Source organism: Suricata suricatta, chromosome 4 (assembly GCF_006229205.1).
Source record: "Suricata suricatta isolate VVHF042 chromosome 4, meerkat_22Aug2017_6uvM2_HiC, whole genome shotgun sequence".
Lineage (NCBI taxonomy): Eukaryota > Metazoa > Chordata > Mammalia > Carnivora > Herpestidae > Suricata > Suricata suricatta.
The window spans coordinates 5,362,577-5,387,516 of record NC_043703.1 but is presented as its reverse complement, the minus strand read 5'-3'; the positions used below and the strand labels follow the sequence as shown (position 1 = coordinate 5,387,516).

Here is a 24,940-nt window from a genome sequence, read left to right as displayed (position 1 = left end):
GTCAGCAAAACCAGCATTATGATGTAATAGACAGAGTATAACTCTGAAGTCAATGGGTCAGTAAAAACCTTATCAGATCATCCAGCTGACAGAGTGATCTGCTCCTCTTCAGACCACTAAAACAGAATCCAAACAGGTGAAAAATAGATCACTTTTTAGGAGACAACAATGATCTGATAAGGATTTGACTTAATGGAAGTTAAGGGGGAAAAAGGAATGCAGAGCATAGGCCCTATTAGAACAAGCTAACATTTCCAGATTTTCCAAATTAAAAAAAAAAAACCAAAAAAAAAAAAAAAAAAAAAAAAAACCCCCCAAAAAAACCACTTCAACATGAAGCTACCATACAAAGTTTTTCCATTTTTCTTTGTAAAAAGTTCAGAGTTTGCAATTCAATCCTGGGATTTCAGTGAGAAGGACAGTTTGGGCCTGGACTTGCCCTTGCCCAGGATAATTTTTTGTTCTTCTTTTTGTTGACGTTGTCGCTCTTGCTCTAGTTTCATCCTTTCCTCGTGAATCTTTCTTTGTTCTTCAACAATTCTCAACTGTTCTTCAGCCTGAAAGTTAAAAGTAAACATTACAACTTGATAAGAATTTCATGTCTTCCATTAGTAATGTTGGGACCCCAGGTGACAAGGCCTTATAATCAATGGGGCCATACCACAGTATGCTCATAACACTTACCTAAGTGTAATGAAACTTTCCTCAGGGCGGAGTTAGAGAAAAAACCTTATTAATTCTGCCTGTACTGATTTTTTAAATAAAAAATATATTTAAAAATTGTAGAAAAGCACACACTTGAAAAGGACATTTCTAAAAATCAGATCTTGAAATCAGTATAGATTTTGTTCCAGTGCCTATTTTTATCCACACCTTCAGTCCACCAGAGGAACAGACTCAATTATGAACCAAGGCACTGACTTACTCCAAGAGTAGGTGCTCTACCAATTACTAGAGGTAGATTTATAATTAGACATATGAAAAAGTCACATGAGAGGCGGCTGGGCGGCTCGGTCGGTTAAGCATCTCTTGATTTCAGCTCAGGTTATCATCTCATGGTAGGTGAGTTCTGGACTGACAGCTCAGAGCCTGCTTGGGATTCTCTCTGCCTCTCTCCTGCTTGCATGCTTGCTCTCTCTCTTGCTCTCAAAAATATATAAATAAACTTAAAAAGTTCTAGGAGGGGCGCCTGGGTGACTCAGTTGCTAAGTGTCCAACTCTTGGTTTCAGCTCAGGTCATGATCTCACAGTTTGTGAGTTAGCTCTGTGCTGACAGCGTGGAGCCTTTTGGGGATTCTCTCTCTCTCTCTCTCTCTCTCTCTCTCTCTCTCTCTCTCTCTCTCTGAAAATAAATAAATAAACCTAGAAAAATTACAGGAAAAAAATCTCTACTGGGGCCATATTATGTGGTCAATATACAATCAAGAAATACTAGAGACCCCTTTCTCTGGAGTGAAAAAAATTAAAGACCTTTTCATGCAGCTGACTAGAACATGTTTTTCAGTTTCGAACGGACACTGGTAGAACGGACTTCTGCAGCGCCTTCTGTCTGCACACACCCCCTGTACCACTGCCATTCCCCTTCCTCCTCATCTGTCCTTCAGCCCCACTTCTTTACTCACCCCCCACCCCACCCCAGGTGCAAGTCCACCCCTCCAGCCCAAGGGACATGAATTAGGCCATGTGTGCTGGTGATTCTGGGGGTCACGACAGGGGGAGTGGCTCCTGGCATTTAGCGGGTGGAGGACAGGCATGCTAGTAAACATCCTACTGTGCACAGTCAGCCCCCAACAATTATTCAATCCAAATGTTAATGAAGCCACGGTTGAGAAAGCCCATTTAACCCTTTGTGTTTTTAACTCTCAGTGATCACTGTGGTCCTTTTTGTCCTATTAAATCTTCATCTTAACACGTATTCACTGCATCCTTTGAATGCTTTCCCATTCCCAAAGTCAACTTTTAAAGTCACTACTTCTATCTCCATTATTTTACTAAAATTATTTTCTAGATGGTCAGAAACTACAATTATTAATGACTTCCTTATTCATTCTTCTGTTCACATAAAGTTTTTAAAAATTTTTTTTCTCCTCCCACATATTCTTTAACATGAAAACACTGTGGTTCAAAACATGAAGGCTCCAGGGATCTGTGGCTCAGCCAGTTAAGCTTCCGGCTCTTGATTTTGGCTCAAGTCATGATCTCATGGCTCCTGAGACAGAGCCCCGCGTCGGATTCCACAGACAGCGCGGGGCCTGCTTGGGATTCTCTCCCTCTCTGCCCCGTGCACATGCTGTCTCTTAAAATAAACATGTAAAAAAAACCCAAAACACAAACATTAAGGGTCTCCACCTGACCAGTCCTATGTCCACCAACGGCTTTTGTTTTATAACATTCAATGTGACTGAATTACAGGCTTTATGCAGAAGATGGGAAAGATGATGGACTCTGGTATGCAACATAAAATGTTTAAAAAGAACCCCTGACATTTAAATACGTAAGTAACACAAAGGGGTTTGTTTTAAGCCGGTGGAGGTGTAGACTAAAAGGTAGAAGACAGAAGGTGGGGCAGATCCACTGTAATCAAGTGAAGGGCAAACGTGAGGAAGATCAGAATTAAAAAGTGGGAATTTGGGGGCATTTGGGTGGCTCAGTCTGTTGAGCATCTGATGTCAACTCAGGTCAGGATCTCACAGTTAATGGGTTCGAGCCCAGGTCAGGCTGTGCTGAAAGCTTGGTGCCTGGAGCCTGCTTCGGATTCTGTGTCTCCCTCTCTCGGCCCCTCCCCCATTCGCACCCTATCTCTCTCTCTCTCTAAAATTAACATTAAAAAAAATTTTTTTTTAAGTGGGAATTTGGTCAGTAAGCCAGATGGAGAATCCAACAGCAAGGTGAAAGCGAAGTCTCCCTCAGACCTTCTCCCTAAGTGACAGCTGCAACGTGTCCAAGATTCAGAATCCTCAAAACAAACCCGAAGGTCAATCAGCCCTCTCTCGGACCTTCCATCTCTCTTGCAGCCCACATCCTGGAGCTTTACTTGGTCTCGCCAGCGAAGAGCCAACCAGTCTGTTAATCCCACTTCATACTCTTTCCCTTCCGCGCTCCTCAGGGCTTGTCGTCCATCCCCGTGGCACCTCTCAGAGCGGAAGTGGCTCCCCGGTTCCCAGTCTCTGCCCTTCATCCAGCATCACCCCTCGGAATGCTCCCGTTCTGTTCTCACAGCTGTGGGAACAGCGTCCTGGTCTCTCATGCTCCCAAGGGATTTCCGCCACGTGCAGATTATGGCCTAACTTCCCAAATGAGCACACTATTTACGATAATTCTATACTCTGGCTCCAATTGTGTGTCTGCCACTCTCTCAAATCACACTTGCTTCTATGTTGGCTCCCTTCTCTCCTCCTCCTGAGATCCAACCTGCACATCCATTTCAAATCTCCACTGTCCTGCTTAGACTTTCACTGATGATTACAAGAGAAAAGAATTACCTGCTTCTCATCATCTTTAGTAAATCCATGTGCCAATTACCTTACTCAATTTTAACAAATCATCACACATTTGGGGTAAGAGCTTGGCCAAGTACAATTGAATCAAAGAACAGTCAAGAATCTTACTTTGTCCATGTACTTGGGAAACCCTTACCAATACAAACACCCAGATTCACTGTTCCCAATGGTTCTGAGCCCTCAACAAAGCAGATTAGATCCTTAAGAAGTGAAGAGTTTCTACATCACAGCTTCAGACCCTTAAGAGAAATCTAATTAAAATCACACAGTATTTTTCACCCTATCATACTGATGAATTCAAAAGTGAAATACGAAATACTAGCTTATGAAGACTATATAGCACTACCTACCAAAATTCTATTTTCATAATACTTTTACCCAGCAAATGAAATTTCTGGAATACATCCTACAAACAACACTTGCATCCATGCAAGACTGAACAAGGTTTTGGGGCACCTGGGTGTCTCAGTTGGTTGAGTGTCTGACTTCAGCTCAGGTCATGATCTCACAGTTCATGGGTTCAAGCCCCACATCGGGCTCTGTGCTGACAGCTGGGCCTGAAGCCTGCTTCAGATTCCTTCTCTCTCTCTCTGCCTCTCTACTTGTGCTGTCTCTCTTTCCAAAATAAAAATAAACATTAAAAGAAAGCTTAAAAAAACTGAGCAAGGTTTTTTTTAATGCAACACAGCTTGCAGAAGACAAAAAATCCAAATATTCCTGAATATGGAACTATTAAATTATGGAAAACCTATATAATAGATACCATGTAGGGGCACTGGGATGGCTCAGTAAGCAAAGTGTCAAACTCCTGATTTTTGTCTCAGGTCAGGATCTCAGTCAGGAGATTAAGCCCAGGCTCTGAACTGGGCGTGGAGCCTGCTTAATATTCTTTCTCTCCTCCTGTCCCTCCCCCACTCAACGGCAACACATACTACACAAACACACATAGTACACAAATACTGTGTAGTTAAAAAACCCCAGAGAAATAGGAATCCCAACATAGTGAAATGGAAAAATCCCCAACTTACACTGTTAAGGAAAGCAAAGTCCCAAAGAGTTATATATAGTATGCTATTTCTCTGCAAAGAGGGGAGAATAAAAATACATGAATTTGTATCTGCCAAAATATGCATTTTAAACTCTGGAAAAACAGACAAAAAAACAATTGAATATATGAATGAAAAGTAGTGGACGGGGGAAAAAGATAAAACCATTTTTTTTCTAAAAACTAAATCTTAATATGATCACATTACCTAAATTAAAATGAACAAGATTTTTAAAGTAGTTTCTTTCATAAATAGGAAATACTAACTCTGCACTGAAATTGACTTTATTTTTTTAATGTTTATTTATTCTTGAAGGGGCGGAGGGGCAGAGAGAGAGGGAGACACAGACTCCCAAGCAGGCTCTAGGCTCTGAGCTGTCAGCACAGAGCCCAATGTGGGGCTTGAACTCACGAGCCGCGAGATCATGACCTGAGCTGAAGTCCAAGACTGAGCCCCCAGGCGCCCCTGAAACTAGACTGGGTGAAGGAGGCTCCAACGTCATCCAGGCTCACAGAGCCGGGAGACGGAACCGCACTGCAGAGAAGAGTGCCCTGCACAACCGACTCCGGCTTCCTCCCCCAGTGCTGAGCACACAGTGCCTTCTGGAGGTCCCTGATTTCTAAAAATGAAGTGAGCGGGTGAATATCCTGTCTTTACACTCAAATATTTGTAACTTTGTTCCATTATACCTTTAAACTAAGCATAAATGTGATTCAGTTACACCAGGGCAAAGGAAAGGACCCGTCGGGCAAAAAGCAAAGCCATCTATTTTAATATAGTGGTTCTCAACTGATGAAAAATTGGCTTCCTACCCCATCCATCTGTGAGGTTTGACCCTACACCTGATTTGCTAGCCCCGTCTGCAATCCGACAGGCCATTTCCTTCCCGATGACCCCCGAGCCTGAATATCCACCACTCTTCCACCCTTCGGTTGTTTCAGACGTATGCAAAAGTAAAAACTGTTTCAGGGGGCGGCAGTGTGCACGTGCGTGCATAAACACCACAAAGTTCTCCTACAAGGGTTACACGACGGACGTTACGGAGGCCCAAGAGAAAGCTAGCCTCCACCACACTAGAGCCACGAAATTAGGGTGGGCCTTCTTAGCCGTCGAGTCCAGGACCCTCACAAAGGTGGCTTTCAACCCTGCACCTCACTCGGAAGAGGGACAGGTGAGTGAAACACATAAAAGCAAAGCATAGCAGTCTGGAAGAATCTATTTACCCCTTCCAGTACCTTCTGTCCCACCTCCCTTTTACCCAGAGGTCCCAGCCCCTTTACTAAAACTACCCCTTCCTAAGCATCCTCCTCCTTCCACGGTCTGTAACTGCACATTGAGGTGATCCTTAGCAGCATTTTCTCAGCAAATAAGGATGCTGAAATCCACTACTAAAATATACATGATGTACAAAATCTTCAAACTACAAAGAGAGAAAGACTTGTTATCAGCAGCGATGACAGGAATGATGGGAAAGAATGAGTATTTCCATTGGGAAATCATGCCACCACTCAGAAATGTAGATTTCTGCATTTTAAACTTCCCAGACACACATTTTGTTAAATTCTGCTATTTGTCATTTTAACTCTTTGATTCATCTTTCTCTCTGTAACAAGTGTAATGTATATCTCACTTTAGATAAACAGTAAGAAAAATATTGGAAATATGAATTAATTAGTTCTGACCCTTAACAATTTATGGATCAGTAAAATTTTCTGAAGTTATTAATGTACAAGGTCAAAAAAAATTACAAGGGATTTTTTTTTTTAAAGCAACCCCCTCCCGTGATAATTTGGTCACTGTAACCTGTCTGCAGTATATATTACAGGATACCGCGTGTAAGGAGAACTGAAGTCACCAGCCACTGCCAGCCCCTTTCCTTTTCAATGTAATTCCCAGGTGTCCGACATTACGTGTCATCTCCCAAGCTCCCATGCTACCTGAAGTGGACAAAACTGCTTCCAGAAGGAACTGAGAGCCGAGACTGGTACGGGGCACTCAACGCCACGATCACGTCCTCCAGTGCTCGGCAGAGAGTGTTCTAGAATACTGCCCCAATGCCAACCTCACACCTTCAGGGTTGTATCATTTATGTCCTACAATGAACTCATCCAGATTTGGTTCTTTTATACTCAAGACCCTAAGTTCTCTTTTCTTTCAAGGCAGTGCTTCTGTTTGCCCTGGTCACTCATTCCCTTTGGTGGGGGTTCCTGAAGTGCCCGCTGATGCCTGGCCGTCAGCATGAGGTCCCTGGTTCCTGCCCCAGATTTTCCCCCCTCTTATCCCCTCGTCCTTCCCCACTGTACACGTTTATCATTCACCAAGTTTATTCCCTCTTTGCAGTTTCTACCGCCACCTTACCAATTCCAGCTCATCTTCGGAAAAGCTTTCATGGATTTCTGGTTGACTTTTTGTCCTTCATCTACACTATACAATGCAAATTCAGTAATGTGAGAAAGTTTTCAAAACCTTGTTGCCCAAAATACATGAACATAATCTTAAATGACCTTTTTATCTTACCAGTTGACGACAAGCCTGTCACTGACTATGCTTCCCTAACTCCCCACCACTTCATTTCAAGTTAAACTATTTGACATTGAGTGCCATGCCGTCCGTATTTGTCTCTCTTAAAATGTGTAAATAGGTCACTATTAACCACATGTATCACTTAGTCCTGTGCTCTTTCAACTCAGATATGCTCACTCTATTATAAATGCCACGTTCTCTTTCCAACTGTATTAGTTTCCACCAACTGGACACTTAAGAGAACTTTATTCTGGAAACAAAGAAGTCCAAGGTCAGTATCACTGGAACTAAAGGTGCGGACAGGGCCACCTTCCTTTTGTAGGTTCTAGGAGGGAATCTGTTCCTGGCCTCTCCAAGGCTGCCGGGATTTCTTGGCTTGTACATGCACTCCTCCAATCTTCAAGACCAGCATCTTCAAATTTCTCCTCACATTCTGTTCTCACGTCACCTCTTCCAGCACGGGTGCAGTCTGCTGGGTCTGCGAGCCCTTCGTCACGGCATCCTCCCTGTGTCCTTTCCAGGCCGAGTTGGCAGTGTTTCTGCTGAGACCGCATCCTCACCGACATCGTGGGTCTCTCACATCTGGCTGGCCACTGGACAGGATGCCCCGCAACAGATCTTTCCTGGATAATCTCATTTACTTCTGCTGTTTGTTCAAGTGTCTGGACGAACTTCTGAGTCCCGGGCACAATCTCTTCAGCCCTCTCAAATGGTGGTCTAGCCACAGCCTTGACCTTCTTTCCAGTTTTTCTAATAGTAAGCCTCCAAACTTTACAGCATCTTCTGTAATCTTGATAGGCTGAAATTTCCTCCAAACATCAAGTGCTCACTCCATTTTACTTATCCATGCTTCCCTCTACTCTTCTTGAATTTTAACTATGAACAGCAAGGGAAGAAACCAGACTGCCCCTTCAACACGACGCTTAGGAATAGCTTAGTTAAATATGCAAGTGTGACACTTAGGAGAAGCCCCACCTTCCACACAACAGTTGGGCACAGGTCAGCCAGGTTTCCTTTCCTACCATCACCCAGTGAGGACCTCCTTCCCTCTAGTTTGCAGCAACACCCTCTTGCTTTACAGTCTTTCACCAACGGTCTTTTTTAAGGCAGTCTAGGCATTTTTTATCCTGTGCCTGAGAACCCTTCCAAACTTTAACTGTCCAACTCCAACAAAACTACTTCCATTTATTTAGGTAATAAACTAGGTAGTTCCAAACAACAGAAAACTATTCTGGAGGCCAGAAGTTTGAAGGCAGAATCACAGGACCTAAGTCAGAGAGTTAGCAAGGCCCGCTCCCTCCAGAGGCTCTAGACGGGTCTCTTCCTTGCTACTTCCAGCTCCTGGGGGCTGCCAGGACTCCCCGTCTCCTGACCACACCACCCCCGTCTTCAAGGCCAGAATCTTCAAGTCTCTCTCTGCTGTCTTCAGCCTCTGCCTTCCTCTTACAATGATATGTGTAATGGCCTTTAGGGCATAGTGGATAAACTCCCCAAGATTTGAACTTAATCATATCTGCAAAGACATTTTTGGGGCCATACACAGTAACTGATGTTAGTTACTAAGGTAACAGGTTCCAGAGATCAGCACACACAATACATAAATAACTTTGTGTATGGCAGGGGGCATTTTCCAGAATTTTTTTTTTTAAATGTGTGTTTATTTTTGAGACCAAGAGAAACAGAGCATTAGTGGGGGAGGGGCAGAGAGAGAGGGACACACAGAATCGGAAGCAGGCTATAGGCTCTGAGCTGTCAGCAGAGAGCCCTACACGGGGTTCAAACCCACAAACTGCGAGATCATGACCTGAGCCAAAGTTGGACACTTCACCAACTGAGCCACCCAGGTGCCCCCAGAAATATCTCTTAATTGCAAAGTGAGACTGGGTTCCTTTAAGTATATGGAACACATTTCACATATAATCAACTTCCAAACATGGTATTATTTTTTCATTTCTCAAATGAGTAAGGTACAAGACAGCAAGCACGATGAACACGGTAAAGCTCCCTATTTGACAAGTGGGTAAGGAGGAAACAATTTTTTCTTCCTTTGTTAATCTGAGAGAGAGAGGTATCCAGCAAGTGCACATGCAAACGGGAGGGGACAGAGGGAGGAGGAGAGAGAATCCCAAGCAGGCTCCAGGTTCAGCATGCAGCCTGATGCAGGGCTCAATCTCATGACCGTAGGATCTGGACCAGATCCAAAATCAAGAGACACTCAACCAACTGAGCCACCCAGGCACCACAAGGAAACAGTTTTTAATAATAAATAAGAGAGGAAATTCACTGTAGATCTCAAACTTATGATCTGCATAGATTTTTAAAATTCCAGACAATATTTCTCAGTTAAAATCAATTTTTCCTTATTAGCATGTTTATTTTTTTTTAATGTTTTATTTATTTTTGAGACAGAGAGAGACAGAGCATGAGCAGGGAGGGGCAGAGAGAGAGGGAGACACAGAATCCGAAGCAGGCTCCAGGCTCTGAGCTAGCTGTCAGCACAGAGCCCGACGCAGGGCTCGAACCCACGAATGTGAGATCATGACCTGAGCCGAAGTCGGACACTTAACCGACTGAGCCACCCAGGAGCCCCCGCATGTTTATATTTTTATTAGAAACTGTCTGACTCTTATTATATAGTGTAGGTACTTATTTGCAAATTAACCAGAATCCATCTTGCTACCACTCTCACTGTGCAAGGGACAGTTTGGGGGTCACAGCCTCCTGCAAGGACAGTGACCTCCACAGAGATACCCATCACTTTGCTTGGTCTGTCTCCCTTTCTAAACAAGTGTGATTCATACACATTTCACGATAATACTTGGGCTTTTCCCAAGCATATCACCAAACACTTGTGTGGAGAAGAGGAGCAAAAAAATTTTCAGTACTATTTTTAACATTTTTTTTAAATTAAAAATTCCCACTGTATCAACAACAGCCTCTCAACTATGTGAAGACGGGTATACACTGCCAATAGTAGACAGAACGAGATACCTTTCTGCCAAAAAGCCAAGTCCAGTCAGGCCAAGACACAGGTGAATCACTTGTTTGATTTTATTAATCAAGCATGTCTGTTGGTTAATGTTCTTTTGCCTCCTTTTGGACAGATAAAATCAAGTATCTTGACAAACAATTTGCAACTGATGTGAGCAAAGACTGCACCTAGCACGGATGTCACATGAGCCAGCCCACGGGGCTGAGCTAGCACACTCCTTATTACAGATCACTACTGGGATCAATCTTTGAACTTCTGTCATAAGGACCTAATTAAAAGTTAGTCCAAGTGTGGTTTAAATTTATTTTCTCTACTAATCATTCTTATGTGATCACAACAGTGACGTATGTCAGTTGTAGAAAATATAGAAAGTAGAGAAAAGTGTAAAGTTACATAGAAGTCTACCAACTAGAGATAACTATCCTTAGCATTTTTTTCCATCTACTATACTGTGCAAATATACTTTTCAAATTAGCAGGATCATTAAGTACACAAAAGTTTTGCATTTAGCTATTTCCCCTGTATTAACAAAGTTTCTGAGTAAAGAAAAACCAACTGTATAAAAGTGATCTAAACACCTGTGAAATTTTCACTATTCTAAATAATAAGAGGGAAAACTTTTATTAACATATCTGTATCTGATTTACTTTTCTTAAGATAAAACTCTTAAAAATAACATTAATTAAAGGCTCCTAATATTTACTGATTCACTGTTATTTCCTAAAATGGTCCAGCCATTTAAACTCCCCGAATCACCACATAAAAATGTCCCTTTCGACCTTATCCTTGCCAACACTTGGTGCTAATGAGGGGGAAAAAGTCTTTTTCTACTGGTACTTAGCATTAGAGAAAAAGAAAGGCGCAAGGGGAGTCCTTTCTTTGATTTATGACCACACTTTCCATTCTCCTTGTATGAGTGAATTCTCTTTTCGTCTCTTTTTCTATCAGGGAGCTGGTCTTTACTGACTTCTAAGAGATCCCTGTACTATTCTCTCACAGTTACAACGTTTAAGAAACAGCCTCTCAAGAACCTTCCCTCTCCACCCTCCTTGCATCAGCTCTGGAACCTCATCTACCATCACTTCTCTCGCCATCTGCTGCGGCCTATCCCACCTTCCGGAGAGCCAGAGCGCCCGCACACTCCTGCCTTTATTCTAAGGCCCCAAAAGGCCTCCACCCTGCTTCATTTCCCCGCTCCTGTCCCCATCGCAAGCGCAATTTCCCAGTATCCACTGAGCCTGGCTCAGGCGGATCTCTTCCGGGACGGCCCATTATCACACATCATCCAAACGACTACCCAGTGCTTCCACAGTGCTAGTCAACTCCTCTTGGAATTGTCCTTGTCTCCACGATTAAAGAGAACTTAATGTCTCATCAACTGCTTTTTACACATAACAAATTCTCAATATGGATTATGTGAATAGTCAAAGCTTGGCCGCTCCCTCTTCCCCACCGCCTTCTAGAAGTTAAGAACGCATCTCATTCTTCTCGCTACACAATGAACCGGTCCACATTGCCAGCATATTTATTACGTCATAAAAACAAATAGAACTGTTCCTTCAACAAGATAAACTAGCACTAGTGACACACTCAGGAAGAGTCCCGTGCTATCTACAACATGGGCATAGTTCCCGTTCTTAAATATTTCTTTTAAAGGGAGTTCTTTTCCAGTAGTAGTATTTCCCAATAAATGTGTAAAAAGATTAAAGAACCTGCTGAAAATTGAGAAGATGAGGAATGGACAACAGAAATGAAAATCTCCGTTCGTGGAGATTTATGCAGTAACATTGTCTTTTCCTACATGAAAAATGCTCTCTGGTTTCCCTGCAAGCAAATAACTACCAACAGAACCAAATAAAAAGTTTCTCCAACACTGACAATTATTTCTCGAGCTTCCAACATTATCATGCACAGGAAACAAGTGAGTTATGTCCAGATTCTTGCCAAATACTCTCAAATCCAAACTCCTTTTTCTCCAAGGCATGTTTTCACCAAAGTTTTACTGACGACAGGCAGTAGGGACAGTCTTGCTGCATAGTCTACTCTGCCAAACCCAAATGTTCCAGAACAGTGCTGGTCTAGGTATGACCCGTGAGTCAGCAACAGCCTGCAAAGCCTAATGGATCCGTAACAAGATATGTAGAAACCAGGAGTGTTTTAGAAGCTTCTATAGCCACTGGACATCATTTTTCTAGTAATTCATCTTAACTGTATTTTGCAAACGTAGGTCTGAGACAAATTAGGATTAAAAGACAAAAACAAAAACTGGCCAATTACCACCACGTGAGAAGCAACAGCTTTAGAATAAGCTTGCTGGTCTTTTCCCAGTAATGACACACAGAAAGTCCTATTTTTATGGATTGTGTGGGTCAACAAAGAAAACTGCCAAAAGAAATTTAAAGAGCCCAAGTTTCCCTAGGCACCCGGACAGTTACTCTGAGATCAGAAGGGATCTTGGCAGGGCATGGTAAGTGGAGGAACTCTGCCCTAGAAGTCACAATCTGGCATTCCAGGCCACCCAAGCAGAACTCACGATGCTATCCAATCTCTGATCATGCTCTAAGAGGAGTTCCACCTGCCTGGCGACTCTGGCTCAGGGTCTTAAATACCAGCTCCACTGCCCCACTCTTCTGGAGATATCTATGCCCTATAAGCCACACTGTACTCACCGTTCAACAAAGCTCAACGCCCAAGACTCAAATTAAGGTTCATACTTTCCGCCTTCCTTCCTCCTACCTGCACTGAGATTTTCTTCTGACATAAAAAAAGCACAATCACATACTCATGAAGGGGAGTGTAGGGATAGATCTTAGAATGGGTCCTCATCCATTTCACTTTCACAGTGCTTGTTCTACCACAACAGATTTTAAGGTCTCTTCACTGGGAAAGCAGGATTAAGTCCTGCTCTTTCCCTCTGACCTTTACAATCACAGGACAGTGATGTGAACCAAGATCCTGGTGTCCTCCTCAGGAAGTTGCTTAGGCTATTTCCAGGACTGGCTTTAATCTGGGGCACACCATCGTTTAAAAGATAATGCCTTAAAACCAACTGCCCCATAGTTTCAACTTTTTACGTTTTTACCAACTATGGAACACATTACATGTGGTCCTCCGTCTCCCTTAACTCTCAATGGATCCACGGTCAATTAATCACAGACCAACTCAGCTGTTTTTGAGCCTTTATAAACACAGTCACAGACTTTGGTTTCTTCTGAACCATTTAACTGGAGGACTTGCTTCCCCCTCACACCGCAGTGCGATCACAGCAAACGTCTTCCTAGGACTGCTAACCGGTCTCAACATATTTCTAAGTAAACAAAACTTTTCTAAGAGATCTAGAGCCAAGAGTACTTCCTGGGCACTAACTAGCTCTTGTTCTCCATTCACTCTCAGTAACTTCCCTTCCACCTCTGGTTTAGATTCTTACTTCAAAGTAGAATTCCTATAGGCCACTTTCTTGGGGAAAAGAAAGTTTCTCCTTTAACGCCTGCCTTCCTTTTGTTTCCTGGATTTTTTTATATCCACGGTCATTTCTTTCAGTTTTCTTCCTCATATTGAGACTGCTTCAAAATATACACTTTTAAGTGGAAAACTCCAGGACACCCAAAATTTTATTTTGCTTCTTTATTCCACTTTAAATGCCAGTCTGTGCTAAAAATAAACAAAACCAACAAAACTTCTGGGTTTTTGTACTGAAAAAAAAAATTGGAAGGAAAACTAGAAACAATAACATACTAGTATTTCTCTATGTTTAAAAGATTACCTCAATATTCTTACATTGGCTTCATTAAAATTTTAAATAGCTCCACATCACCTTTCAGATCGGTGGGTCATAATTACTTAAGTCTCCATCTTCCTTGCTAGACTACGAACTTGGAATCGGGAAAAGAACTTATGAATCTGAGACAGTATCAAATATAGACTCCCTACAAACTTTACCTAATAACCAGGAGGGAGCAAGGTCACTAATGTGACGTGAAATGCTGTCTTTTAAATACTTCCAAGCTTTTGTTTTTATTACTTAGACAGAAAAATGTAAATGAGGCTCGACAGAAAATCTCTGGAACTGGGGTACTACGATTCTCCCAGGAACCCTCCTCTTTTAAAGCACTGCAAGTTCTAGAACGCTCTCCAGAGGTACTAGAATCTCTGGATGGCTTCTGGACAGACTCCTCTGGAAGATGCCAGCTAAGATCTCACAAACCATTCCTGCTCTTGCCTCAAACCCCTGAAAACAGCCCAGAACACTCTTAAAAAAAAAAAGAGGCGTCCGTTATAAAGCACAAAACCATCCCTCAGAATCTGACGAAGCAAAGCAAACGGCAGTGCTCCCCAGGTGTCTGTCCCACGTACCAGTTTGGCTTGTGCCTCTGCAATTTTTCGGTTATTCTCTTCCAGTATTCGCTCTAGCTCCTCACGTTTTGCGCGTTCTTCCTCCTAAAGGGGAGGACATGTTAAGATGTTAGAAAAATAAAATGTTTATTTTTACTGATAAATATTTACTAATCTTCCTCTGAACTTTTTCGAGCTGAATTAGAGGGCAGCTTTATAGCTACCTTCTGTCTGACAAATGATAAACTGTGCAGCCACTAAAATTTGTTTCTAGCACTAAATTTAAATCATCCCTCCCAGTCCAAACAGCAACCAACTAAACCCTCCCTAATGATAGTTTCCTGGCAATTACTACTAATACTTTAATATCACACAAATCAACAAGGACAACTACAAAACTGGATAGTATTTACCAAATTAAAAAAATAATATATAAAATATAAATAAAGTGAATATTTGTCTCACCAATTATGTATACCTACGTATTCTTTACCTATACTCCTTTAATCAGCATTAAAAGTTGAGTATTTACTGTCTTGTCCAGTGTCCTGCAGAGTGTGCTCCTCGGCTGCCATACGCGCCAGCTTCCTCTTTAAAATGATTTGTACTGTTAGCGTGGCAATACCTGCATCAGCAGCTCAACCATTTATAAAGGAACAACATACAAGGAAGGCTGAGCTGAGGAATGCAGATGTTTATGGTAAGAAGGAACAAAAAATGTAATTCATCATTCCTAAGGCAAACAATTAATAAGAAAAATACATTTACTGTTAGTGAAAAATACAAATGGTAATCCATACTTCATGGAGCTAAGGGCTTCTTCCATGGGGAGAATGGACTTAACACTCAGATGTTGACCATTGCTAAAGGCAGCTTATCTTGTCATCTACAGTTTGAACTGAAATTCAGGAATCCAGGGGGTGCATGGTCCGGAAATAAAATTCTGTAATTTATGTTTTATTGGAGAATTTAATGAGATTCTATAATGCAAACTATATGAAGACTGCTTGATGGTCTGGGCAGTGTTCAGATCACAGCAGACATATTCAAATGATTTTAATATTTGGAAAGACTGTCAGAGGGTTGTGTCCGTGTAAAAAAAAATTGTTAACATGGAACAAAAAGCAAATGAAGAGAAAAAAATCTTCCTATGATTAATAACTCGCTACAAGACAGCACCGTTACTCCAAAATTATCTTCATTATTAAAAGCACTGATATACATAAAATTCGTACTTTTGATTGCACAGTCTGTGACAGCTACCCAAATAGAGACATGTGTATCTCCTTAAAGACAGCACAAGGGAAAATGCACTTGAAAAGCTAAGCTTACTGGAAACTAAGAGAGATTTAGAATGATGCCAACTTGCCCATAATAATGCCAAGATTAACAATGATACGAGACGTATATTTTGAGTCAAATATTGAAGTTCAAGAAAACAGCAGTAGTTACAGGATTTTCTATGGCACACACCAATGGAACTCGTACTCATTATGCAAACTATGTCAAGGGACACTCAGCACTGCAGAGTAATCTGCCTTGAGTGTCTCAGTAACTTTCAACAAGTTTTAGGAACCTGGAGTAATCAGTGCAAATAAGCCATAAAAGCTTCAGTAGCAAATTACTGTCTCACAGAAAGACATTTTCAACTTCTGCTCCAGCTGCTGATAAAACAAATCATGTGTTTAGCTTGACTCCAGACAAGGACAACCTGTTCCTTCATAACTCTCTAGAGAAAAAAAGGAGTTGTTAGTAGATACTAAAAAAAGTGGATGAATAATCTGGACATTTTTCCTAAAAAGATTCTTTGAAACACATTAGGAAAATGGAGGGCCTTATGATCAGAATGCTAGAATTAGTCCACTGTGTTGAAGGAGGATTTGGGGTAGGGGGTGAGGGATAAAAGAAGGAAAAAAAGAAGCGCAGGAAAACCTATTTATCAAAAGCAGGTGCTGTCACTCAATGTTAGGCCCTGCTCTTTGTAATCTGACTGAAGGCAAAAAGCCTCTCACAGTCTAGGCAGTAAGAATGATAAACAGAAAAGAAGAATACATAACCACAGGTGGATTTTAACCTTTTCCCTTTACCACTCCCTGTCTCCCGCCACCCTCCCAAAAAAGAATGTAAGTCCTGCAGCCATGGCAAAAGTTTCAAACACTTCTCAAATATGTAAGCCAGTTCCATTAAATCAAAAAGTATCCTTGAATATGTTTTATGAAAATCACTTTTAAATATCAGTCAGCACTTCTGAATAGGCTAAAAGACTTAACTTTCGCAGCAATGTTAAGTTTGGATGAGAAAGGAATTGGTCTGTATTCCATCTCTTTCTGAACTGAGCAGGAGGCACACCGACACTGAAAGTTTTGCCATGGACTGTCTCTACTTTCCAAACGACCGAGCGTTACCTCTCTGGCTTTCTGTGCTGCAAGCTCAGCTTGTCTCTGTCGCTCGAGTTCTTCGAGCAACTGCTTTTCCATGATGCGCTTGGCTTCCTCCACCCTTCGGAGCACTTCCCGCTCAATTTCATCCTTCCTTTTCTCCAGTTCTTCCTCTACCCTCTTTGCCACTAACTCTTCCACTCTTCGGGCTGTTTCTTCCTCGATGAGTTTTTCTTCTATTTCCTGCTGCCGACTAGGCAACAAAGTAGAAAAAAGGGACTTAGATGACATAAGTAAACCAAAGAATTAAACCCAGTTAGAAGTCTGTAAACCATTCAGCCTGATTTGATAATTTTACAAATCATTTTCACGCAACATTCAAGGAAAGACTAGATACCGAGATGTTCGGGGATCTAGAAACTCAAACACGAAATCATGTTTTTGTCAGGTGCTGCTTTCTAAATCCTAAATGACTGTACAAAGAGCTTATTTCATTAGTTTGAATTTAAGAACTGTTAAGACATCTGAAACAAGAAGTATACTTTTTTGTTACCAACTTTATAAAGAAAGGACGAACTGCTAAGTGCATGGATTTACTCATTTGCCAATCCCATACAGTCTAAGGGTGGAACTTCAGGAGTCAGGAGAAAATCTTACAGAGCCCGCAATTCAGACTAAGTCCATCCCCCTCACTAGCAAAATCACTATAAATACAGACTCGAAGAGATTCAGACTGCTAAGGCAATGTAATGTAGCTTTTTCTGAAAATACAGACCAACTTAACTCAAGTTTTGAGCCTAATACCTTCCTGTACTTTCTTTCTTAGGCTAATTTTCAATTAAAAGCTCTTCAAGATGTGGGAGGGTAGATGAAATTATACTACTAATTCTAATAAAAGGTTCATTGAAGCAGGATATGGTTTTAATTACTTTAATCCAATTTAGAGAATATAAACCAACTTATTTACTCAAAATGAAATTCTGCAAGGAAAATACATTTATCAAGGCACTACAGTGGAAACCATGTACATTTTATACCACTGATATCCAATAGAACAGCTACTGGTCATATATGTCTAGTCTAAATTGAAGATTAGTACTGTATAAAGATATGAGCTCTTATAAACATCTTTGATTATATGTTAAAATGACAATATTTTAGTAAAGAGTGGGAACATATTAAAATTTCACTTTTTTAAAAAACATGGCTACTGGAAAATTTTAAATTACATATGTAGCTCAGGCTCTGGAATTACATCTAAATCCTAAGAGGCCAATTTATTATTATTAATGTTTCAACTTTCTCACAATCCATAAAATGAAATACAACCTGTAACCTTTGTATCTTTTGATGACTCATAAATATGTATGAGCCAGTTATTCAATTTACATGTTTAGTAAAGATTTTATAGTGTCTAAGTGACCTTTAAACATCCCAATCCACTTCAACTAAACTGTATTTTGGGGGTGGGGGGGCAATTCAATTCCCACTCAAGTGCTTTTATTCCCAACTCCTGTTACTTATCACAATGATACTATATTACCACCAATATCTCTTTAACATTCTGGTTCATTTCAGTTTCTGCATTTATAATCTCTCATGTTTTTCTGACAAAAAGATAATAGCTACTTTGAAAAGCACAATTTATTTTAGGTTCCAGATATATGCATTACCCATCTGAAGACTCTGTTGTCCGTTTCTTAAATATTTCCTCCCAACACAATTATTTTTATTTAAAAAGATACAAACGCCTAACATATACTCTAAGCAATGCTCCTTTTCCTATTCAACTTCCAATAAAATACAGTTTAAGGTACTTTCAATAAGCCTTTACCTAGAACAGCTCACTAAAACAATAGCTATCTATCCCAATACCGAAGTGAATTGCCAGACATAGCTCAGGGAAATCACTTTCTCTACCTCACCCAAAGAGATAAACATCAAGCTGAAATAAGTCTGGTAACTGTCAAACCTAGATGAGGGTATATTAAGATCATAATATTCTCTCCACATTTGCAGAAGTTGGGAGTTTACATAAAACAAAAAAAAGTATACACCACTCCCCACAAAGATACCTTTGCTGGAAAATGTAAAAAGGCCTAAGAAAAAATTTTCCCTAAAAATGTCAAAAATGGTGCAATTCAACTCATAAAGACAATGTAAAAAAGTTTCAGTTAAAACTTTCCAAAGTAAAAAGAGAGAAGAATGGAATAAGGCTTCAGGTCAGCTCATCACTAGAAAAGCTGACAAATAACTGAGGAATTTGGGAAGGACGGCAGAGACCTGATACACAGTCAGGTTCTGTCAAGCAGTCCTTAAGAACAGCAATAGCACAGTGGCTAATGGGGTCACATTTCCACAGATTTTGTTAGGAGAAAGTAAGCTTCAATAAATTCAGTTTATTACTTACAGCAAAAGCCAGATCAGCAGTGTCAGCTGTTCCTGGTCCCACTGGTGGACACCAAGCCAGAGGGGACAGGTGACATGCAATACAGGCTCAGGCAGGGGCTGCTCTGCTGCTAAGGAGTCAATTCTAGGGATAGCTCAGTGGTTTTATAGCCCAGAGGGGAGGGCAAGTGGAAAGTCCCGCGCTCCAATGAATCGGAGAGGATGAGAACGGGCCTCATGGAGTTTCTCACAAGGCTGCTTATCTCCCTTTGTTCCTATCGGAAGCACGGGGCACATGCGGTGACTGTAACTGAGCCCTGCCGCTGTGCCCCACGTGGAGACAGGCGCGGTCAGGCACCATGGTGGAACCAATCGTTCCCCTGCGAGGATTATCAGCAATAGAATTTTTTGTTGTTGCTATTCTTAGTAACTTACTGTTGTTTTACTGATCAGAAAAAATTTATAAGGAGATCTTTCAGAGTCAGCATTAAAAAAGTTACTCTCAATAACACTTAATTCCCCTCTTCTCACACTGAATTCAAAAAACACATGTACAACTGAATTAAGCAGTTCATCTTTACTGATGACAAGTTTATTATCATAATCAATGATAAAGAGCTATAAGGCTAACTTTCATAAGGGGCACTGAAATTTTCTTGGGGGGAAAAACTCACTTTTGCTCATTAGTATCTTATAAAAACATACCATTTCACGTCACTGCCTATCCACTCCTTAAAACTTTTTAAGTTTTTATTTATTTATTTTGAGAGAAAGAGAGAGAAATCGTGTGTGTGTGTGTGTGTGTGTGTGTGTGAGCAGGGGAGAGGCAGAGACAAGGGAGAGAGGAAATCCCAAACCCCAAGCAAACTCTGCCTGCCACCACAAGGCCCATCATGTGTCTAGATCCCATGAACAATGACCTGAACCGAAATCAAGAGTCAGATGCTTAACCGACTGAGCCACCCACGTGCCCCACTCCTTAAAACTTCTGCCACAGCTGTCACTTTCCTGATGTTCTTTAGTGACTCCAGTCTCTTCCTCAGGCTCCTCTGCTGAATATATTCCCTTGCCAAAATTTGTGCCAGTGCTGAAAGGGTTGAATCACAATCTTCAAGTTTTCGATGGTAGTGTGTGCAACACTAGGTATCTCCATGCTTTCAGGTATTCTAAAACCTCTAGTCATCATCGACTCTAATGTCATAACTGTTAAACAGTAATGGGCCAGCAATATAGCACTGTTAAGAGAAAACTAGAGTATGACTCTGAACATAGCAACCGGCAGTATTATTTTTAAAACTGTACAGATACTGTAACATGTATGAAAACCCTAGGAGCTTCCTTCTAGGAAGTGCTTCGTAGTATCAGCAAACAGCATTAATTCAGTACTGAATAGGTACCAAATACCATGCCAACAGCTTTAGACATCACATTATCAATCACGCTTCTGAAGGTTCCTGAGGCACAGGGACAGTTCAGTAGCTGGGCTCCAGCTCACTGCACTTTGCTAAGAGATGACTGCCAAGCTAGGCAGACTCCAAAGCTGGTCATCTAAGCACTATACTACCCTACAAAGGCAAAGGCATGCAAAAATATTCAACTACCCAAATTATTTTAAAAATTCATAAATTTCTTACTAACCTCAGCTAGATCTTATGCCCTTCCACAGTCTTAAAGCCCTAACTTGCCGAATACAGCTCCATGTACTGAATATGCTCATGAAAGCTGTTCTCTGCTCTCACAATGAGCTCATCAAGCACTAAGGATCACTCACACAGATCCCAGTTCAGCTTGGGACGCTTGAAATCAGAAGGCTCTCAAGCTGCCGTGCACTTGACCACTAAGCATATTCACACCTAGACTATCACATGCTACAACAATTACACCCATTAACATTTTCCTGATTTGCTGCAAGTCATTTGCAGCTGCCTCTTTTCTTTTTTTCAACATGCACAAAGCATCTCAAAAGAACACATAGGAAAATGATAAGGAGAAAGAACTACACTAGATGGGTGGGATACAGGGAAGAGGTAGAGCTTCTGTATTCAATTTTGAAACACGTGAATTAGTTATTAAAAAATGGGAAAAAAATTGTAATGGTAAGGTCTGCCTTTTACTATATTAACATAACTCATAAGAGCACTTCATGAACTCACCGGGCTCAATCTGTGCGGAGGCTCATCATATGCCAAGTATGTCTAGATACCTTAAATATGCTACTTCCAATCTTCCTAAGGAAGACAGTATCTTCATTTCACAAATAAGAAATCCAGCTTTACAGGTAGGTGATTTACTCAAGGCCTCACAATTGTAGATAGTAAAGCAATCTGGTTTCCATGATTACCACAAAATTAGCTAAGCTCAACAGAGTATTCAAACTTTGCAGTCTCTCACCTCCCACGGACCCCTTTCCAGGTACCTGGACACTGCGCTCTGGTGTCCCTTCTCTGCTTCCATCAAGCGACCATCTTCTTCCTCCAACAAAGACTCCCTCAGTCCTCCCAGTCCTGTGAGCAAACTGCTCTTTTGCCTCCACCATCCACCTGGGTCATTACGTCTACTCTCAAGGTTTCCCCTAGGCTTCAGGTTCCTGTATTCACCGTGAATAAACTCACTACATCCAGATGTAAGTGCCAACAGTGGAAGGGCCAGGAGGAACTCCCCAGGATGGTTCCCCATCCCCTATCTGCCAGTTTCTGTCATTTTAACCACTGTCTGCCACACAAATAGTTCCCTAAACATTTGGTACTGGGGTACAATAGCCACGATACAAACATGGGAACCAACATTAATGCTTTATCTCCCCTTTGTTCCACTCCAGTTTTGTTTGCACTAAGTGTTTCTGAAACCTGTCCCTCTTTCCCATTCCAACAACCAACCGCCCCCTCACTACTCCCGCGTGGTCTTCTTGTAACCAGTTATGTATCCCACACAGCACTGGGTGCTCTGTTTTGGGGGGATAAAAAAAAGCTCATCCCATTTACTTCCTCAAAACTTTTCGTTTTCCTAGGAAGAAATCTTAAGTCCCTTAATACAATTCCCAGCCTCTATTTACCTTCCCTAATGGGACTCCATGACTTTAGTGCTTACAGAACTGCACTGTTTCACCCCACTTTAAGGGCAGTCAGCAGCCCCCTCCCTTTATTCTGGAAGCGGAGGGGAGGGGGGAACTCTGCTTTGGTCCACAGATACCTTCCTATGCCTTACCCATCTGAGCTCCTCCTTTTTGCAGTGCCAGTCACTAGTCACTAGTACGGAATTCACCTTACTATTATTATGCACCCACCCGGCGGTCTCTAACCTTCTCAGGGAGGGGTCAGTCACCTTCACCTCACCAGCACCTAGCACAGAGCCTGGCACTTACTAAATGCTCAACACGTACTAGCTGAATGAATGAGTTAACCAACAGAAACTCAGGCCCATTTCCACGGCTTCCTCGGTGTTACCCCAAGACATCAGACCGCACCAAGGGGATGCCAGCCGCAGGACACACAGGAAGTCAGTGTACAGAGGCTGCTTGCTCTACCCCTTCCCTGCACGAATGCGATGGTAACTTGCTGCTGCCGTCATCGTGGAACTATACAGCTGCCCTGTCTTCTCTTTTAATCCCTGGTTTCTGTCCCTGCTCTTCACGTGCAGCTTGCTAAACACTTCCAATTATTCTCCGCACACTGAGTTTTCTTTTATTTCTCCTATACGTGTAGCTTTTTAGTGAGTGGCAAATAATTTCTCGGTGGAGACCTGTTTCATGCAGGACAATCATCTCAGAGATGACTTAAGTAATTTTTAACATGTTCATCTATTGACATTTATTTGCCAGTTCATTTTTACAGTTTTGGATCTTGTTCCAGATCAGAAAAACCCGGATTCTTTATAACCAAGGTTTGTTGCAAAACAATTACTTGTATGTGTTTGGTGCTCATACATGTATCACCGACAGATCCACGAGAAGGAAAATAAAGACCTGCAGCAAAATAGCTGTCCAGGCACTAGTATCAGTTCGTGCTCCTGTCCCGTGACTCTTCCAAACTTTGTTCCTTAGAAACACACTCTGCTGGAAAAATCTGCGCAATACAAACCCAAATGCAGAAAAACGTAAAGCCCTCCACAATTCAGTACGAACGTTCCTCTCAGAAAATTCAGGTGAGTCTCCTACCTCACGGAGAGTTCACACCTAACACTACCTTCCCATCTGGCTTTGGGGGATGAAGACCAGAGCATCTGGGTACCACAGCCTGAAACCAAAACAAGACCCTCCATTCTAAAACCAAGAGATACCAGTTTGGAATTATTTGTACCTACTCTTGGATCTAAAGATACCTGAGAGGGGACTCCTTCCCAGACACACTTTTAGCCCAACAGGATTTCAAGTCGAGAACCTCACTGGGACTCTGGTTCCCCCTCGGGGAGTTCCGTACGAAAGCGGTGCAAAAATAAAAGCAAATACCCCCGAGTCCTCTAATCGAGAAGTACACCAAGAGGGAAACCAAACACAGGATCGCACCTACTACGCGCAAGGTGACAGAAAAGCCGTACAAGCATGGAGTAATTCTGACTGGGACGACGGTTAGACAGGTGAATTCAAGCGGCAAAACTCGTCGTACCGCATGCTTAATTAAGGTTGTGCATTTCGCCTTTACAGCTCGCAAAGGAACAACCACCCCAACACACCCGAGCAGGCTCGGAAAAAAACCACCGCAGCGTCCGTAACAAAAGGGACCCCCTAACCTAAGGTGCGTGTGGGGCGGCACCGGTGGACCACCAACAGGTCTCGTTTCCCGAGAGGCCCTGTTGCAAATCGAAGCCTCGATACTAGAAAGCTCGAGCCAGCTGCAAGGTGCATCCCAAGGATTCGGTCTTCCAGCCCCCACCGCGGGCCTGCCAACGCGCTCCGGCCGGATCTGCCGGCTAGCTCTTCCCACGCCCTCACCGGCCCAGGCCGCTCCTCTACCCCGCTCTCAACTCCACCCCCTACTTCCGGCACTCGGCTCCGCTCTCGCGCCAAAACCGCTTTCTCCGCTCCAAGCCCTTCCTGCGCAAGTCCCAGGACTTCCCTTCCCGGACAACTCGTGGGTCCGTCCGGCCGCAGGCTCTCCACTCGCGCGGGCTCCTGCGACCCCCTCTGCCGCCCCCCGCCCCCCTCCCAGTCCGGCTCCCCGCCCGCGGCCGCTCACATTTTTCGCTGCCGCTCGAACTCCGCTTTCTTCTCCTCTTCCTCCCGCTTCTGCTTCTCGTCCAGGCTGCTGCGCTTGCTCACCGTGCGCCCGAAGATGTCGATGCGGTCGGGCGGGGACGAGGCGCGCTCCCGGTCCCGCTCGCGCCGGGACACGGCCGTGTTGGTGGAGCGCGAGCGGGACCGCGACTCCCGCCGCCGGTTCCGTTTACTCTCTCGGGACTTGGAGCGCTTCCGCACGCGCTCCTTGTCCCGCGACCGCGACCGCGACCGGCTCCGCTTCTTGTTGTGTTTGCTGCTCTTGGTGTGTTTGGAGCGGGACGAGCTCCGGCTCCGAGACCGGCCCATCCTTCCGGGCGACGCTGTGACTAACCGCTGGCCTGGGGCCCCGCACGCGTCCCGCGGCCCTCGCTTCCGCCTCTGGACGCGGGCTGGTCGCCCTGTCGGGGCCGGGGGAAGGAAGGCTGTCGGCCAGCCGACTTTATACCGCTCTCTGAGGCCAACGGCCGCCGCGAAGGCCACCTCCAGCGACAAGGCCGCAACGCCAGGAGTTGCTAAGATGGCAGCCGCGGCAGCACCGGCCGCCCTTCCCACAATGCCCCGCGCGGAAC

The 24,940-nt window shown here is 43.0% G+C and overlaps 1 protein-coding gene across 2 annotated transcripts; it reads right to left on the bottom strand.

The window, feature by feature from the left end:
* Nucleotides 1–340: 340 nt before the first annotated feature.
* On the bottom strand, nucleotides 341–24,940 carry ARGLU1 (arginine and glutamate rich 1). 2 transcript variants are annotated; one of them, XM_029936451.1, is made up of 4 exons: nucleotides 24,331–24,936; nucleotides 16,799–17,024; nucleotides 14,415–14,498; nucleotides 341–557 (listed from the first exon to the last, which is right to left on the bottom strand). In XM_029936451.1, the coding sequence occupies exons 1-4, from the start codon at nucleotides 24,675–24,677 to the stop codon at nucleotides 393–395; spliced, it is 822 nt and encodes a 273-aa protein (XP_029792311.1). In that variant the 5' UTR covers nucleotides 24,678–24,936; the 3' UTR covers nucleotides 341–392. The 2 variants fall into 2 exon arrangements, with proteins under 2 accessions (XP_029792311.1, XP_029792312.1); XM_029936452.1 differs by lacking the exon at nucleotides 341–557 and having other exon boundaries at nucleotides 14,420–14,983; nucleotides 24,331–24,940.